Consider the following 19,050-nt stretch of genomic DNA (forward strand, 5'->3'; position numbering starts at 1 on the left):
CAAGACAGCCATTCGGTAAATAATCACACAAATAATCAGGACATCACTGAAATGTCTGCACGAGAGATGCCAGGAGAAGACATTATCAGGGAGGAACAACCTCAACTTCACAGTCAAGTCAGGCTTCCCTGACAATGTGAACCGTAATCTGAAACTTACAGGAGGACCAGGGATGACTAGGCCAGTGAAGAGGAAAGGGCACCGGGGTGGTTGGGTGTCCTGGCTCAGGGCAAGAGAGCAGTATGTGCAAAGATCCTGAGGAAGGAAGGAGCACAGATGGGGCTTTCTGTGGGGGGACTGAACCACAGACAAGCACATCCCAGTGTAGAAACCAAGGGGAAGGTACGGAGCCTAGAATTATGAGCCAGAGATCTGAAAGGAGGACAGAACACTCAAGGGACTAGAAATCATTTTTGTAAACAGCATATATAAGAATATATATGGGAATATATGGGAATAAGAATATATTCTATATATAGAATATATAAGGGGAGCACAGACATAAGAGTGAGTGAGGTTTGCAAGATGGAGGAGAATCGGGGCACCGGGGGGCTCAGTTGTTAAGCATCTGCCTTTGGCTGAGGCCATGATCCTAGGGTCCTGGGATCGAGCCCCACATTGGGCTCTCTGCCTGGCAGGAAGTCTGCTTTTCCTTCTCTCACTCCTCCTGCTTGTGTTCCTGCTCTCTCTCTCTGTTGAATAAATAAATAAAAACCTTAAAGAGAGAGAGAGAGAGGAGAAGGTTATTCGTGTTTACACCTGAGAGAATCTTCATGTGTGCCTTGAGCAAAGAGTGAAGCCAGAGAGAGCAACTGTCCCAGAGAGAGCAGACCCATGTGACAGCTCGTCAGGAACGCCACCCTTAGTGGAAGAAACGTCAAACAGAATGAACTGATTGTAACGAAAGAAAGATCGTTCTCATGGGGAGGTCTTCTGTGGCATGATTTTAAAGAGGCTATGGATGGGTGGGGTTTTTGTTTGTTTGTTTCTCCCAAAGGGTAGATGTGTGGGTGTAAAACTTTTGGGATCAATTTTTAGAAATCTTTGTATATACATCTATTGTTGGGTCCACTATCAAAGGAACGAGACTGAGACAAAGTGAAAGTTATATAAAGCTTTATTCTATGCCAAGCATGAAGTCAGACTGACCAGCCAGGGCCGCCTCCGAAGAGAGCGACCCTTCTTGGTCTTACAGGCTAGTTTTTATAGGGCACAACCACAGACTTCTACATATGTGGCTTTGGCTGATTGGATGTCTTTTACCTGTCTGGCCTTATTTCAGGTGCGTGTTTTAGCAATGGTTACCCAGAACTGATATCACTAACTCCTGAGGCATTTATTAAACAACAAAATGGCTACCTAGGCAACATGGAATCACTCTGGCTAAGCAGGCCCAGGCAGGCCCTAGGGGTTTAACAGGTTTTAACGAGGAATCGGCCCCAACAATATAATTATTGTGTTATACGTGTTTCTGTGTATATGTTTATTTATTTGTGCACACACACACACACAGACTCCTGCATCTCTTCTTTCCGTGAACTCCCATTTGAAGAACTACCTTTAACTTCCATTGTTTCTTTCATCAAAGTCTAAAATAAGGCTTAGAATAGCAGTATGAACTCAATATATATTCATAAGACAATGATGTTCCCTAGTAACACAGATAACACTCAATCAGAAACATGACATTTCAGGAACCCTTTTTGTATCAGATTCTCCCATTTACTTTTCACAAAACAGAGATAAATGGAACACCACCCTCTGAATCATGTTGGTTACGTGTCTGTGAGAGCACAGGAAAGTGTGAGGACGTCTCTGGATGTAATGACTTTCTCTGGATGACAAGCAATCAGCTCTTCGAAGTAATAGGTTTATGAAATTCTTCAGACTCCTTAGGGAGGGTGGGTGATTTACAGTCTGTGTTGATGGTATTAGTGCTTTCTGGCTTCTTAGTCATCACAGTTAAAGAGGTTTAACTACAGAGAAACTCCCAGCAATTTATATGATGGTTTTCTAAAGACATAAGAAATCTGGCTTAATGTCAAAGAAGTGCTCAGACAGAGCTCTCTCAAGAACTTCAGCATTTTCAAATGCGTTTTGGAAAATTATCTCGATAAATTGACTCCATGTTTTTCAAGTTACATAAGTAAAATGGATGAGTCACAGACACAAGGCTGTAATATTTGAGAAGAACAACGTGCTCAAACCCTCATTTTATACTTGAGAAGTGTGGGGCTGAGGGAGGTTAGGTGGGAGAGGAAGTTGTGGATGGATTATAAATAAAAACCTGAAATTTATGGTAAGGCTATTTGGAGAAAGTGGAACAGTCTGGTCAGTTCTATTTTGGCTCAAAGAAGGTCGTCTTTACTTTAAGTACCCTGTGGGTCCTACATCTATTTTTACTGTTGGCAGGAGCAAAACCTTGTTGAATCTTTGAAAGAAATGAGTTTGCCAGTGGATTAGATTGCCTAATTTGGCAGTCTTGGGGGAAAGAGTGAGAACTATCAATTCCTTTAGCCATGTCTAAAGGGGACCACTCAGTATTCTCACTGTGAAGTTTTATGGGTTTTCTGACCTAGTTTGAGATGTTCCAGAAATGAATTGCATCTAACATTCCCTCAGAAAGGTTCTTTCCTGACAGATCACGTTGAGGTGTCCTTTATTTTTTTAAGTCCAAATATATTTGAATCCCCTGATTTCTCCAGATTACTATCCTGTGTTTTTACATGTTTAGGATTAAAAAAAAAGTAAGAGTACATTAGATACCCTCAGCTAATAGGCAAAGGCATGTGTTGATATATGTCATCATTAAATCCTTTCTGAAAAATATTTCTGCGTTGTATCTTATGCTCACTGTGTATGTCAATTTGAAAACCAAATCCAGCAGACTTTGAAGACATAGAGCTAAGAACTAAGGAAGACTTTTAAGAGAAAAAAGCCAATGATGATGCATGCTAAGTCACTGATAATTTTACAGTGTTAAACTGAGATTAGAGGATGACATGGACTGCTTTAGAATGAAATATTTAGTATATATATTCAAAGGGTTTTTTTCTATTGTGGTCATAACAAGTTGACACAAACATGGTGGCTTAAACCAACACAAATTTATCATCTTATGGTTGTATGGGTTATAAGAGGCCCTGCTGGAATAAAATCAAGGTGTCAGTAGGGCTGTGTTCCTCCTCAAGGCTCCAGGGGAGATGCATGTTTTTGCCTTTTGCAGCTTTGTAAGGTCACTCACATTCCGTGGCTCATGGATCCTTCATCTGCAGGGTCAACGACCACGGTTACTGTTCTCGCATGCATCCCCCAACCTCCTTGGTAGGTTCCTTCTTCTCCATGACTCTCTTTGTCTGTCTCCCTCTTCCGTTTGTAAGCATGTTGGTGATTTTGTTGGGTTCCCTCATAATCTAGGATAATCTCTGCTTTGTCTGTAACTTTATCCACCTTTGAAGTGCCCTTTTTCCATGTAAGGTGATGTAGTCACAGGCTCTAGAGATTAAGATGTGGGCACCTTTGGGTGCCATTCTGATGCCACAGAAGTTGACATCAATTGAATTCTTTACTTCTAAATTATTTGCTTCTAAATCTTCTCCAAACCATCCAAGTTCTTGGTAAATCTATTATAACATTCACTGGCTTGTCTGTTGGTCAACTTCCTTTAAATTTGTGTGCAGTGACGGAACAATTGACTTTATAATGTAAGTTTACTGTTAAATGGCAGCTTTAAGATTAGCACGGGCCTGTGGAAGAGAACCAAAAAAGTCACAATTCCCAAAAATATGTCTGATATAGAACAACCAACAATTCAACAGCCCAAAGAAAGAGGATGTGAGTATTTGTTATTTTCCATGGACAGATTCAGAAATCCATGCGTATTAATCCATTCTGGAGTGTGACTCATTTGCATGACTTGGCTCTAACCATGGGCAATGAATTAGATAATTATTAAAAATCCTCACATTTGATTCTGTGTAAAATGAATCTGTACAGAAGGTAGATGTCTTTTCGAAGCTAGTTACACGACCTTGATATACATCATCTAATTATCTATCTGCTCATTATTTTTACAAATCTCCTTATATATATCAAAGCAAGGGTCAGCAGACTGTGGTCCATCAGCCAAATCTCCCCTATACAGTTTTTACACTGTTCAATGTTTGAAAAACCATCAAAAAAGAGTAACAGTTATCTTTCTCTGACTGACTTAATTTCACTTAGCGTAATACTCTCTAGTTCCATCCATGTCACTGTAATAGCAAGATTTAATTCTTTTTTATGGCTCAGTAATATTCCATCACACACACACACACACACACACACACACACACACACACACACCCCTTCTTTCTCTGTTCATCAGTTGACAGATTGTTGGGGTTCTTCCCTATAGCCAGTAGTTTGTCTTTGTAGACAATGCTGTTATAAACTTTGGGGTGATTTCACTCATATGTGTGATATAAAATACAAAACAAATGAGCAAAGGGGAAGGAAGAGAGTGTTGGAGGGCAAACCAAGAAACAGACTCTTAACTGCAAAGAACAAACTGATGGGACCAGAGGGGAGAAAGGTGGGGGACCGGGGTCACAGGTGATGGGGAGGAAGGCAGGCACCTGTCACGATGAGCACTGGGTGATATACAGAAGTGCTGAATCACTGTATTGTACACCCAAAACTAATATCGCACGGTGTGTTAGCTAACTGGAATTTAAAATATAAACTTGAAGAGAGAGAAAAGAAAGAGTAACATTACGTTTCTCAGGAAAATAGCATGAAAAGCGAGCATCTGTCAGTGGACTATTGCCGGAACCTAACCTTCCCCGCTCTGTGGCTGCCTTTGAGCTCCAGCAGCAGCACTAACAGCTGCAGCAGAAACCGCGGGATGAGTAAACCGTGAAATATGTGTGTCTGGCCCTTTACAGATGAAGTGTGTCGATTAACACAGAACTGGCATTTGGGGTGCGGGTTTGGTATGTGAAACACGTGGGAAGCGAAGAAGGGGTTTATTTCCGTGCATTGCTAATGTTGACACACCACGAAAATGCAATCAGACCCAGCTTTGGAGATCAGAACCATTCAAAAATAACCTAATTAAGAAAAGAAAATACTGTAAGATCCATAACAAATGAACATGGGATTCAGTTATGAAACTTTCAGTAAGTATATGTAGGTAAGCTGGATAGATTCTGGGTTTTTAAATCCAGAAGTTACTTATCTTCTGGTCCTTGCCAGTATTAGGCAAAGAGATAACCTATTTCCTAGAGAATCTGTAGCATCCCCTTCCCAGGGGAAACAGGTGAGAGGGGGTGGGAGCCTTCAAACAAAATATCAAAATAATGAAGTGTTTCCTGGAAACAGCTGTATCTGACTTCAGCAGTCAGAGCTATATAAACCCAAGCAAATAGGCAGATCTGAGTTGTGCATTTCCTCGCACAATTATTTCAAACAGTCACATAGACACTGTTGCAATTGGTTACAGTCAAGGTTTGCTTTTAACTGTAAATGGATACTGCACATTTTCAGACCTGAGAGTTTAAATTGAACACCCCGACATCAGAAAGCTTGCCTACGTATTTCATTTGATGCTGGTTTTCCTCCAGGTAGTGGAGTAAGGAGGGAAACACTCCACACACCCACGTGCCTGGTAAATCTGGTGCCCCGAATACAGTGTCCAGCTGACCAAGAAGCTCTGGTGCCCACAGGCAGCCCACAAAGGGCAGCACCGGTTTCAGTAACAAGCAATTGCTTAAACCTTTTCTGATCACCCGCACTAATACAAGTCGTTTTGAAAACAGATTTGGCAAAATAATTACACAATGCAGAGCCATTGATGACATTTAAAATGTGCATCCGGGACATTTATATGTATCAGAATCATTTCTCTCAACCCCTTGCTGGGGGTACTTTTAGGTCCAGTTTACAGCCTGGCAGGTGGAGGTTCAAAGAGCTCCTGTAAGGGAGCCGCACACAGCCGCCTCCCTGAGCACCCGAATCCAGGGATCCTTCTGCCATCGGCCCAAACTGCCCCTGCTGCTGAATTCACAGGAAGAACTTTTCTCACTAGGGAGGACTTTCACGTCCTAATGATGCAGGTTTTCAGTAGGAAGTAAATTTCTCACTTTTTTCCTGACACCTAAAGCACACAGTGTCAAGGAGGATGGAGAGCTTAAACAGCTTAGCCAGAGATGGATTGTGTCTGATTTTGGAAGATTGAATTGTGTTTAATATACTGCTTTCCCCAAACATAATTTCATCTCATTTCAAATCTCTCTGACAGCGCTTGTCACCACTTCCCTATGGGCCGCTCTTGTTCCCGCGGGTAGGAGAGGCCCGTGCTGTGAACTGTGGGATGGGCCCCTAGAAATACGGGATGCTGTCCACCCTGATAAAGAGCTGATAAAGAGCAGATAAAGGATCTGCGGGCCCTAACGGTGAAACCGAATCATGAAGCGTTCAAAGAGTGAAAAGCACAGTGTTACCATTTGCCTGTTTCTTGTCTTGTTATAATTCATTATGATGGAGGTCCTGATGAAAAGGAACAAGTGATCCAAAGAGTATCTTCTCGTGGATCCATCATTAATAAGGAAGAAGAAACACGCCAAGTGTTGGTGAAAGCCTTCCCTCCATCAAGGGTAAACACAGCACCGAAAGGTGGACCCACATGAAATTGCCCGGGTCTTTTCAAGGTTTCGGTGCAGCTCCGCAATGATCTCAAAATAACAACCGTCAGTTGTTAGCATGGGTTTGCTATAGGACATTTGCTTGGTTGGTTTACAAGGGAGATTTTTTCTGGTTCTCTCTTCCAGGCTGACTGGCATGAACCTCCCTTCTCCCGTTATAAGTAGCAAGAATTGGTTACGACTCCATTTTACATCTGACAGTAACCATCGACGCAAAGGATTTAATGCACAGTTTCAAGGTAAGAATGCCCCATGTTCTATCTTAGAAAAAAGAAGATATTTTGGTCTTTTCACCCTCAAATTTTAGGATTCTCTTGCTAGAGATAGAGCAAGAGATAGAAGCTTAAAAATACCTTCTAGCTCTTTTATGTACAATTAACTCTGGAAATTCTGCAGATACTCCTAGCAATTTCTCAGTAAAGCTTTATTATTTTGACAGTATATAATGTATTTTCTTGTTTTGCTTTAATTATTACTGAGTTTTTATCAATAAGTTAGTAAATATATATTACCATTCATTTTAACTCATATACAGCTAACCAGAAAATACCCGTAGTTGGCTGGCTGGTTTCTTTACACACCCATTAAAACTGGTACGGCATATAGGTTACATGAATATGCATAAGTGTATCATCCTATCGCTTCCAGATGTAAAATATATCCACAGCACATAAATCCGGCTACCTGCTTTAATAATTTACAGGTAAGTGAATATCAAAAGAAAAACACGAGATTATTTTTGGAGCTGAGAGAAACGGAGTCTGTAGTCACTAATATGCAGGTCTGATTTGGAAACTTCCTCTTTATATCAAATTTTTAGCGTTTATACCTGGATAGTATTGTGTCACTGCGCATATGTTTTGTTGGGATTTTTTTTTAAAGATTATTTACTTATTTTAGAAAGAGAGAGAGAGAGAGGGAGAAAGAGAGAAAGCAGGGGGAGGGAGGAGGAGAGACAGTCCTGAAGCAGACTCCCGCTGAGAGCAGAGTCCCCTGTGGGTGACTTGGGGCTCCTTTCTAGGACCCTAACATCTTGACCTGATCTGAAATTAAGATTCGGACGCTTAACTGGCTGAGCCACTCAGGTGCCCCGCCCATATGTTTTTAATAATTAATAACCCTTATCAATACCATAAAAAGTATTCAGTTTATTAGGAGATCCACAGGAAACAATTCCACTTTGCATTTGCAAGGAACAATAGTATGACTGTGTCAGAAAGCAAGATGTGCTCCCAGGAAACTTCTCATCTTGCCCCAAATCATGACTGTGAGAATGATGAGAATTCAGTTAAGAGCACATTCCTTAAGCACTCGCTGTGCGCAAGCCAGGACCCCAAAACGAGGAAATTATAATAACCCCATGTCCAGAATCTCGTAGGTCAGAAAAACAGTTTGCAAACAACCCCCACGAAAGGCAGAATGGAAACCAAAGTCATGCCAGCCACTTTGGGAGATTTTAGTAATGTTCTAGCAAATGGTCTGAATGTGTCCTGTCTAAAGCACAATTTAAATCCCATAATGCCTTCAATGTATCTTTTTGGACAAGAATTAGAAGACTAAGAGTAATTTGCAGGCAATTAAATACAGATGGTGCTGAGGGGCACACGCGGAGGTGAGCAGACTTTATTTGCCACCTGCTCCCGGGGGCACGCCAACCTTCACAGACTGTGCCTGACTTTAGAACGCAGGGCCAATTTTGTTTCACCAAAATGCATCTGGTCCATCATCAGGAGCATTGCCCATCTCGCATTATCTGTGGATGTGCCAGAAAGTTCTTTATTTTATCCACTTGGACTGCAAATAGACTGCCTTCCAAGTTTTACAGGAGTCATACCAATTTGTTTCTTGTCCTGGAATCTAGACAAGGCTGAGCTCCTTTTTCAGACCTGCCTCTATTTGCCTTTATCCTTTAAGACCATATACTGTATCTGCAGTCCTAACAGGGTGCCCGCGGCATACGTGAGATATATGCGTGGTGTGGATGGAGCATACATGAGATGTATGCGTGGTGTGGACGGAGCATACATGAGATGTATACGAGATGTATGCGTGGTGTGGACGGACACATGGGTGGGGGAGGGGAGGTCACACGGACACAGCAGGTGCGCTGTGAAGTACTGTATGCGGTCTTGTAGGGAGATCCATCTGAGTTTGGTCTGTATCAATCCCCATTCACTGATACATCTATCGCTAACATAGAACAATCATAAATTAATATTCCGAAGGTAAAGTGACTGACCAGTAGGTAGGCAGGTAGATCAGTAGAGTCCTTTCTAAACGGTGGTTTGATCTTCAAAGGTCCTGATCTTGATTAATTGATTGGCATTGAACTGCAGAAAAAAATTCTAGGTGTCACTCCTCCAACCTGATCAGTGAATTTGGCATCTGTACCAGTGACTGGAAGAGAGGCAAAAAAAAAAAAAAAAAAAAAAAAAAAGAAAAAAAATTGAAGACAATCCAAATTGGCAGATATAAGTAACATTCTGGTTGACAGAAAATTCTAATAGTTTAGAATATTAGCCATTGTTACATATATATATGTATCAATATATATATATTGATATCTCTATATATCTCTATGTATCAATACATATATATATATAATGTAACTAATATATATCTTAGTTATATAATTATTCAAATATGTGTGTGTATGTGTGTGTGTGTATATATATATATATAATTAAAGACTATAAGTAGAAAATTTGTACATTGTCCCAAAATATAAAAAGTTGCAGAAATATAAGAAGGGATGAACAGGGCTTACCAGAAAACGTTAGAAAACATCTTCAGATTGACTTTGAAGTTCATCTCCAAGACAAGATGATTTCAGGCAGCTGCCATATATTTACACTCATTAGCACATAGACTTTATTTCAAAGGAGGCATCGTGCCTAAGGCCGTATCTTGGCACACCATATATGGGAGTTTGGGGTCAATACCACATGTCTCCTTTTTGAGAAGGAAACCAATCAAATGGAAAGCATCCAGGATGATGTCGAGAAACCTTCAAAAGAGGACACGAGCACACGCAAAGGAGTGTCATAAATGTCATGTAAGAAGGTATCGCATTTATTTTTCTGGTCCAGAAAGCCGACAGAAATATCACTAAGAAATGGAAGCTACAGGTGGTCCTTCCTGCGATTCTAGAACAAGTCTATGGACCAGAAGGCAGGAGATGGGGCCATAGCTCAGAATGAGTTGGGTTCCCTCTCAAAGTCCCCCATCAACCGCCCACTTGACCATCTCTGCATGACTTTGCAACCAGGAGCATTCATGGTTTTCATTCCACAGGCCAATGGGAACCTTCCCGACACACAGGGAAAAACGGATTTTTCACCGAAGTCTTCCCTCCATTCCCTGTTGACATCTGTACTGTGCTTTTGTTTCATCAAAACAAGACAAGGTTGTGGTCACCCACACAAATGAAAAACAGGAAAGCATGGTAGAAGAGCAATCCAGAGAACCAACCAGAAAAACAGCAATAGTAGAGTGAGAATTCCCACAGTGTTTGCCCGATGCTAGTTTCATATCTATGCCTGAGTTCTGTCGAAGAATCTGAATCTTGGATCAGTCCGTGGAGGAGGGGGACACCTTCTGAGAAACACACATGTCTGTGCTTGCTGCCTTTGAAACATAATTGCAGTCGCATTTATCGCTCGTGGTCATGATTAAGGATCTATAAAGACTCCATCAGTGTTCCTTGGAGTAAGAATATCATTACAGACTAGGTGGGATCCCTGTACAAACCCCATGGGGTTCTAAGCCGCTGACAGGGTGGTAGCTCCTGATGACAGGGTGCTTTTTTGTTCAAGAGTACCATCCTATGAAGAATTTTATAACTTCTAAAAACAAAGAATATCTTCTTTTTAACATGGTGCTCTTCTCGGCCGAATAATCAACCACCGCTATCAAATGTGTTTTCAACTTTTATGTCTACGTCCTTTATTCTTTGAATTTCACACTGTGTTCGTTGGCTTTTATCTCTTCAATCATGCCATCAAATTATGCCGAAAGTAGTCGTGTGCTTGACTGACAAGTAAGACGGCTCTGTGGCCGCTCTTCCTAAAATATATTCGCTATCAAAATAGCATTGTGAACAGAGGAGTGGCAAGTGCAATAAAAGCCACTGGATATATTTGCAATATCTTGTGTATATATATATTAGGTTCTTGTGGAATGACAGATTTATATGGGACGCATTATTTCTTTAAGTCAGCTGAAAATTGAGCCCACTCTTTATATGTTCCTCCCTCATTCATTATAATTAAATAAGTGCCCTGTTAGCACCATCAGTCATGTAGACATTTTTGATGTCTACAAGATGGATTTTTTAAAGATATATTAATACTGAACCACAAATGCCTCTTCGCTATTAAGTAGCAATGTGTGTTGAGCTGCAGTCTTACATATGTTTACCTGGCTATGTATAAAAATACAATTTTTACAAAATGCAATTCCCATTGATTTCTGAAACTGGTAAGTCATTCTGAGTGTCTGTACTAAAACTGCAGTCTATATAGAGAGCACCTGTCTCGTAAATCAAAGGAAAACCTGCAATGGATTTCGAATGTTGGGTTGACACAAATAATTAGCTCTCTCTTTAAGTGATACTTCTATATAATGACTAATTTTAGTTTTTAGTAAAATGGAGACTTTATCTAAAACTAAGGCTTTCGTGTTGTTAAAGTGTATCTTGGAAAATTGGGAACTTCATCTTTTCGGATTAATTCACATTTGGATGACACGTACGCTCGCCCATTCTCCAGTGCTCCCTGAGACACCATCACCAAAGCTCTACCCAAGGGATGATAGACATGGTCTCTCCTAGCACTGGTGCGTGTGTCTGTCTCTCCTCCTAGAACAGAAGCTCTGCAGATAGTAGTGAAGGCCGTAATCTAGAACCCAGGAGGCTCTCAATTAATATATGCTGAAGAAAAAAAAGGAAATCAAATGAGCTGCTCCTACTCCCCCAGACCCCAGGGACAGCTGGTGGGCAGAAGTAGTGAGATGCCCTGTAGCCGACGCTCTCGCTCACTTGCATGGCATGGACAGGGGCTGCTCTTCCAAGGGGATTTTTCAGGCAGGTAGGACACATCGAGTTTAAATCAAAACAAGTTAGCAACCTCTAATCTTATCACCTCTAAAAAATTCTGAAAACTTGTAAGCCACTAACAGAGAAACTGCTTTTAATAAATATAACTTCACTCAAATCAGATACACAGCCACTTTCCCTAAACATGTAAGTTAGCTTCTCTTGGAACCAAAGATTCTTGCAAAGTGCCAATGCTGGTCCTTTAAAAATTCGAAAAAGATGCCAGTCTCTGTGTTCCAGGCTGCTGAATCTTGGCCTGCTCTCTTTTGTCAAGTACTTTCTACCTCGTGTCTCTTGCTGTCTTACTCTACAAAGTCAGAATAACACTGACCTCACAGAATCCTTGCAGATAGCTAAGAAAATCACCAATGTAACAAGGGCTCTCCAGGCCACACCGGAGTGTGAGAGCTTTTGTTACCCGTCCGTAGTCCTTCTTCGTGCCTGGTACATGCCCAGCCCAAATGAACTAACACAGCTTCGTATTGCAAGTTTTAAGAGGTATTTTAAATTTTCAAAAATGGGCAGATGCTGTTGGCAGAAAGTTGAACTGGTGCACCATTCTCTCGAAGACTGTTTTACGGTGAAGCTGAACCAAGGCGTTCTCTGGAACCCAGTGTCTACACCCCACATCTGAGTTCGTCGGAAGTGAGTGCATCTGTGCCATGAATGGCGTATGTGAAGACTGAACTCAGATGCTTCACTCGTAGCCGTCAGCATCATGACGCTGGAATGAACCGGTGTCCATCAGCAGTGGATCGGATCAGGCAATTATACATGTTTGTACAAGGGAATACTAAAGAAAAATGAAAAAAAGGCAAGCTGACACCCAGCAAGAGTGAATCTCATCAGCGTAACGCTGAGTGAGACGATCCAGACACAGAAGCACGGCAATGCACTGTCCACGCAAATGTAATAATATAGAGGTGCCTGGGGGGCTCGGTCAGTTCAGCGTCTGACTCTTAGTTTTGGCTCAGGTCATGATCTCAGGGTCGTGAGATCAAGCTCCATGTCAGGTTCTGCCCTCAGCACAGAGTCAGCTTGAGATTGTCTCTCAAATAGATAAGTAAATCTTTAAAAAATAAATATAATAATGCAATATAAATAATAATTTGGGGCTATATATACATATACCATTTAAGAATCTAAAAACTAATTATTGAGTTCATGCTCGTTACTAAAAGAGTATTCTGCTGTGTGTGTGTATAATACTTAAACTTAAAAAGTGATTTAAAAAAATAGTCAGAGCAGTCTCTTTCCAAGAGGATGACAAGTTCTTCAGAACTTTTTTTACAAATAGGATCAGGCAAAAATACCTGGAGAACTCCTACTCACTGTCATGTTGCTAATTATTGTCCAAATTAGGAGCTACATCCCGCACACAAGGACGGGGGGATCGCAAGGCTGGTACCCCACGCCACACAGCTTGTAGCTGGCTGCGTCAGGACATAAATAGAACTCTCTGTTCTTTCTTTTCAACGTCATCCTTTCCAACCCTATTTTTGCAATTGACTTGCTGCACTGCTTCTACTATTTCCAATCGCAACATCTTTCTTTGGGGAGCAGTGATTTATATTTGTAGAACAGAAATCCCAGTGAAGAAAGCAATACTTCAGGGCAGCTATAAGTGAGTAGAAACTTAATCTGCTTTCTCAGGTTGATCTGTTCCAAGCAGAAAACTGGCAGACCGCGGGGGGAACAGGTGCCATAATGATGGGAGGGGGTTGGCAGAAATAATGAATCTGGCGCTTGAAGCCTTGGATAACTGACTGAGTAAATATATTCATGGGAAATGAATGTGTGTGTGTCTGTGTGTGTGTAACTAAGGGACAACATGAAAGCAGAGGGTAGTTCCAGTAAAAAGCTAAAGAGGAACGAGGGAACAGCTTCACAGCATAGCTCAGGGCAGTCCTGGACTAACAGAAAGGCTCCCTGGGCACGTGTCATGCTTTGGTGACACCCTGGGAACTCAGGGTGCCACTTTGCAGACAGGCGGTCCACCGTGTGAGTCCTGCCCTTGCCCGGCATGGCTGAGAGGGAATGGGGATTGGAGGTCGAATTCCCTGGTCTAGTCCAGCAAGGAATGGGTAAATGGAGAGGAGTCATGCTAGACAGGAAGTTCTGCCAGAGCAAAGCCTGTTGCTGTTCTGTACGCGCGGGAAAGACCCATCATCACCTGTGCACGGAGGCGTAGATCAAGAAGAGACTACCTCTGAAGCATCCAGCATGGTCCCCAGAATGGGATCCCCTGCGTCTCAAGAACTTGGATGCGTCTTACAGACTTAGCTTAAAAAATCCAATGAGGGCTTTTGCAGGATTGTACTTCCACAGACTTCCTGCAAATTCTTGGCATGGTTTTCAATTCCCAGCTGCTTCATTTCTTACATCCCTGTTTACCCTTTCCATTTACCCTACTCCCCTGTCCCGAGCACAATGACTGTGCATTGGATGCCACCTTGATGTCCCAAGTACAATGACCGTGCATCGGCTGCCACCTTGAGTCATTTGGAAATCATTTCTCTCCAGTTCCCTTACTGGGTATCTGCTATGTGACCCACAGTGTGCCAGGAACGTGGAACCCAGCAGGACAAGTCATATTTCAACCCAGTGCCAGCAAAGAGGTCAAGGGAGACACGTAAACTGACAAGTCCCATACAATGTGGGTGAAGTTATGCACAAAATGCCCTTGAATTAGAAAGCTGCACCTCAGCTGACCGGTCAGGGAGCAGAGGGCATTTGTGGGAGGTTTCCTGGAGGAGAGGCTGCCCAGACTGCGTTCGGTAGCCAGGAAAGAGGCAGGGGAGGATTCCAAGAGAAAAGGGTGAGCAGATCTGGAGAAGCATGACACGCACCGTGTGTTCAGGCTCCAGCAAATATTGATGGTTCAATATTGAAGTGTGAAGGGAGTCAGATAGAGCCATGAGAAGTAAAGCTGGAGAGGGCTGGCTGGATCTGGGAAGGATTTTATACTATCCGTAAAAACTTAGCTGCACCTTGGGCAAACAATAAAGATCATGGCGTGTTGGAGAAGACGAAGACAGAGAACAATGCATACAGTTTTTTCGACAGCGCTGCTGGGAGGCTCCCCTTTGTTAGCTTGCGGGAGCGCCCAGGGATTTCTCAGGAATGAAGGCCGTGTACTGGAATGTTCTAAAACACTGACAAGGAACCCAAGATTGTCCGCAGACCACCATATTTAAAGAAGGGGAACATGTTGCTGAGGTATATAAATTTGCCCTGGAGGGATCAAATGCCCTCCAAAGGCTTAGCCAAATCAAATTTGATGAATTGATATATTTGAGAGAGAAAGTGTCCACCAGAAGTGTGTGTATGTGTTTGTTTGGTGGGGACAGTCTTGGAAACTTCTTCAGAGTCCAGTGACCCAGGGGCTAGACAAGATCGTGACGCGAAGCCTGGTGACGTGCATTCCTGGGCCCGGCAACTGTGGTCCATTAGCCGCCCAGCTTTGTCCCGGGGCCGCACGCACGTCGGGATGAATTAGCACATTCCCCCCGCTGGTGCCACCACCCCTCCAGTTGCCGTAGCGGACAGCGGAGGGGAGGCCTCTTTTCCCAGGGAGTGGACATTCCGGACAAGATGAGAGAATTGATCAGACACATTGAAAAAATAGCAGGTGCCAAGTACAACCGGAAAACATCATTCGGTCACGAAAGGCCCTTCTGGGGGAGGCGCACCTCCCCGAGATCTGAATGGCTTATGAAGGTCAAGAAGATGAGCAAGTCACACAGAGAAAGCAGCCGGTGCCAGTCCTCTGGGAGGGTAGGGGCAGCAGAAGAGCAGGGAGATGGTAAGTGACAAAGCACAAGAGACACATTGGGGCAAAATCCCGTAGGGACTTGCGAGGGTGTTGGCGGGGCTGTGCTGGGTTTAGGGATAAGGGGAGGCTTCAGAATGTCTGATTTCCATTTTGAACACGTTGAGGTTTCCTGCAGAAAATGCACTTCCATACATTAATATTCTGTCCCCGTGATGAGTTGTGGCATTCACTGTAAATTAATAAATGATTATTGTGGCTCTTCCTTCTTACCTCTAACCTTGGTTACCTGGCCACATCCTGAGATAGGGAACATGTCACAGTACTAGAGAATTATGCTTTCTGGTGTTGAGGGCACACCTGCGCTCAAGTGATTAGTTAAGCTGACTTAACCAGAGGTCACCTGCCTGCCCAGAGGTCACCTGCCTTCAGGGCTTTGTCCTGGCTCAAGTGAGAGGCACCTTTAATGCTCTCATTCGTCCAAACTGCCATTTGGCCGAAACTTTTATGTACTTCACAGTGTGGTCTTGGGCTAGACGTCCAACAACAGTCTCTTAGATATGCCCCATGTATCTTGTAAAAGAGGATAAATAAAACAGGTATAATTTTGTGTGTCTCTTCTTGTATTAAAAAATCCTCAATGTGGGGCGCCTGGGTGGCTCAGTGGGTTAAAGCCTCTGTCTTTGGCTCGCGTCATGATCCTGGGGTCCTGGGATCGAGCCCCGCATCTGGCTCTCTGCTCAGCAGGGAGCCTGCTTCCTCCTCTCTCTCTCTCTCTCTGCCTACTTGTGTTCTCTGTCAAATGAATAAATAAAATCTTAAAAAAAAAATCCTCGATGTAAAAATCCATTCCTAACCGCTGTTTGATGTCTACTAAGGGTAGAACGAAGAGAATGGGCTTAAACTTCAGTAGTAATTATTTTGACGAGACATTGAGGGTGAATTCTTACTATTGTTGAAATAAAGTAATGTATTTCCTAAAGAAAGTATGCACCTTTATTCCTCAGAGATGTTCAATTAATAGATATAGTTCTCACCTCGGGGAAGCCCTAATGGGGTAAATGAACTTTTGAGTTTGTTCCAGACTTTTGATTTAAATCTATACATTTTCATGTACCAATTTATTTTAAGGTTATGTTGGAAATATTAACCCATGATAAATCCTAGTCCTCATATATAAAACCACTTAAACTAAAAACTCTCTTTTTCTAAACTTCAAAATGTGGTTTACCCTGGAAAACTGAAAGCCAGCAACGTTACTCACTGCATCACCACTGTTTACAACAGACTAATAAATGGCAACAGTCAGTTGATGCCCAATTCTTTTTTTTTTTTTTAAAGATTTTATTTATTTATTTGACAGAGAGAGAGATCAGTTAGGCAGAGAGGAAGCAGGCTCCCTGCTGAGCAGAGAGCCTGATGTGGGACTGGATCCCAGGACCCTGAGATCATGACCTGAGCTGAAGGCAGAGGCTTAACCCACTGAGCCACTCAGGAGCCCCTGATGCTCAGTTCTTAAGGTTGGAGACTACAAAGGCTTAGGAGGCTTATTATCCCCTTGGTGAATTGTCTTCCTACAATTTCTGCTTATGCAATGTCAAGACAGAAATTGTTCTGGCTTTCCGTTGAACAAACCCTCATGGTACTCATTCTTCAAGCCTTCTCTGTCTTGCTGGCAGTGTGATCAGTCAGATTTGAGGACTGTGTTTAGTGCTTTGCCAAACGCACATACCACCTCTCGCAGGTAACAAACGCATGGAAGCTGAGACAACACGGTCGACACTGTCGGTGCCGGGAGGCTGTCCAGCCAGGGTGTCAGGTTTACCTGGAGAGCGAAGCCTCCTAGTGTGGCTTCTCCCCAGAGCTGCTGCATCACCCCTTCCCCAAAGCGCTTACCACGAGGGGCCGTAGGGTGCGCAAGGGCCATGCCGGCTCGCTCAGGGCCCCGGGAAACCAGTCGCTTTGGAAGCCACACCGCTTGTTCTCTTCATCGTTTGGGGCGGGCTCCTCAGCTGAACAGCGAACAGTGGGTCAGTCCACATCCTGGTCATCCGGGACGAGGCGGTGAGCCTCCGTACTCCAGGGGACTGCCCGTTGCAGGGCAGCCTCACGCCGCTTGCGGAAGGCTGTGGCAGATGTCTGAGTCTACACAGCCCTCAGCACGGCTGCAGATGTGAGTTTAAGTGGGTTGGAAATGGCATGTAGCGGGAGGATGTGTGCGGTAAGTCACTGAAGACAGTGAGTGCTGGGTCGCCGGCGGGTTCGTTTGAGCGCACATCGCTTCAGTGCACCGCACGTCTGTGCTCAGCTGCTCGTCTGGAAGGCCTTTCTTGACCACGATAGCTCCCAGCAGGCTTCTCCAAGGGTCCCTTCCGCCTGGCAGGCAACCCCAGAGCTGGTCTCTAAGGGCTCACAAGGCTCTAGCCAGTGTCTTTGCACACCTGACCACCATGATCTTTACCATTGGAAAGGCTGTGTATTTCCCTCCAGGAGGACGGGCAGTTTCCTTTTTTTTTTTTTAAGATTTTACTTATTTATTTGAGAGAGAGAGAGTGCATGAGAGGGGAGAAGGTCAGAGGAAGAAGCAGATTCCCCACAGATCTGGGAGCCGGATGAGTGACTCGATCCCCGGACTCCCGGGATCATGACCTGAGCCAAAGGCAGTGGCTTAACCCACTGAGACCTCCCCCCACCGCAGGCACCCCGAAGTTTATTTTTGCCCATGACTTGTGCACAATCCGTTAATCCCTGGATATATAGGGAATTAAAGGAAGGGTATATAATATACGAAGGATAAAGTTCTCTTATCCCATAGATATTTTGGAATTTGCCTTGAAACTAGTAGGGGCTTAGTTTTTACCAGACATATATTGGGCTGCAATTCAGCTTGTATGAATATGACCATGTTTGTTGTTACAATATTGACTCATGAATTACCTGCATGAGATGACAAATAGCCACAACCTGTTTATCTGAATGGTCTCCCGAATGCCCCCCACCCTGCGTGCACTGGCCTCTCCTGCAAAATGCCTCAGTGTTAACTCACAGAATTCCTTGAATATTTAAGGTCTAGACCTCCACAGCTGCCCAGAGGTAGGGAGCTAGCTGCTTCTGCTCTGGTTGATTTGTGCCCGCTATACTAGGAGCTAAAAATATTTTTAAATATCATGCCTGAACATGGTTGTAAGAGCTGTACGTGACTATTTATTAAACATGCTATTAAGTTCTCTAGAAATATGCAGCAAGACAAGCATAGATGTCCTTCATTCTAGAGAAATATACGTGGAGGCTTGTGAATACGCATGTTAATACATGTTTCTAAGTCACCCACTCTTCATTGTCATCCAGTGGTAACTTTCTTTGGCTGTATGGTTTTTTTTTCTTTGTTTGTTGTTTCGTTTTATTTTGCTTTTTTTTTTTTTTGCTTCCAAAATGTTCATAAGACTTGCACATTAAATCTCCTCATGTTATAAAAGCCCTTACACTTCCCAAGCCTGGGG

The 19,050-nt window shown here is 43.2% G+C and overlaps 1 protein-coding gene across 1 annotated transcript in view; it reads left to right on the forward strand.

The window, feature by feature from the left end:
* Positions 1–19,050, forward strand: part of CSMD1 (CUB and Sushi multiple domains 1) — a 2,021,046-nt gene that overhangs the window by 1,250,724 nt on the left and 751,272 nt on the right. Inside the window, exon 6 of the mRNA XM_045997494.1 lies at positions 6,810–6,922. Coding sequence (XP_045853450.1) covers positions 6,810–6,922 — 113 coding nt within the window. The remainder of the gene's footprint in view (positions 1–6,809; positions 6,923–19,050) is intronic.

Source organism: Meles meles, chromosome 2, assembly GCF_922984935.1.
Source record: "Meles meles chromosome 2, mMelMel3.1 paternal haplotype, whole genome shotgun sequence".
NCBI classification, from domain to species: Eukaryota; Metazoa; Chordata; class Mammalia; order Carnivora; family Mustelidae; genus Meles; species Meles meles.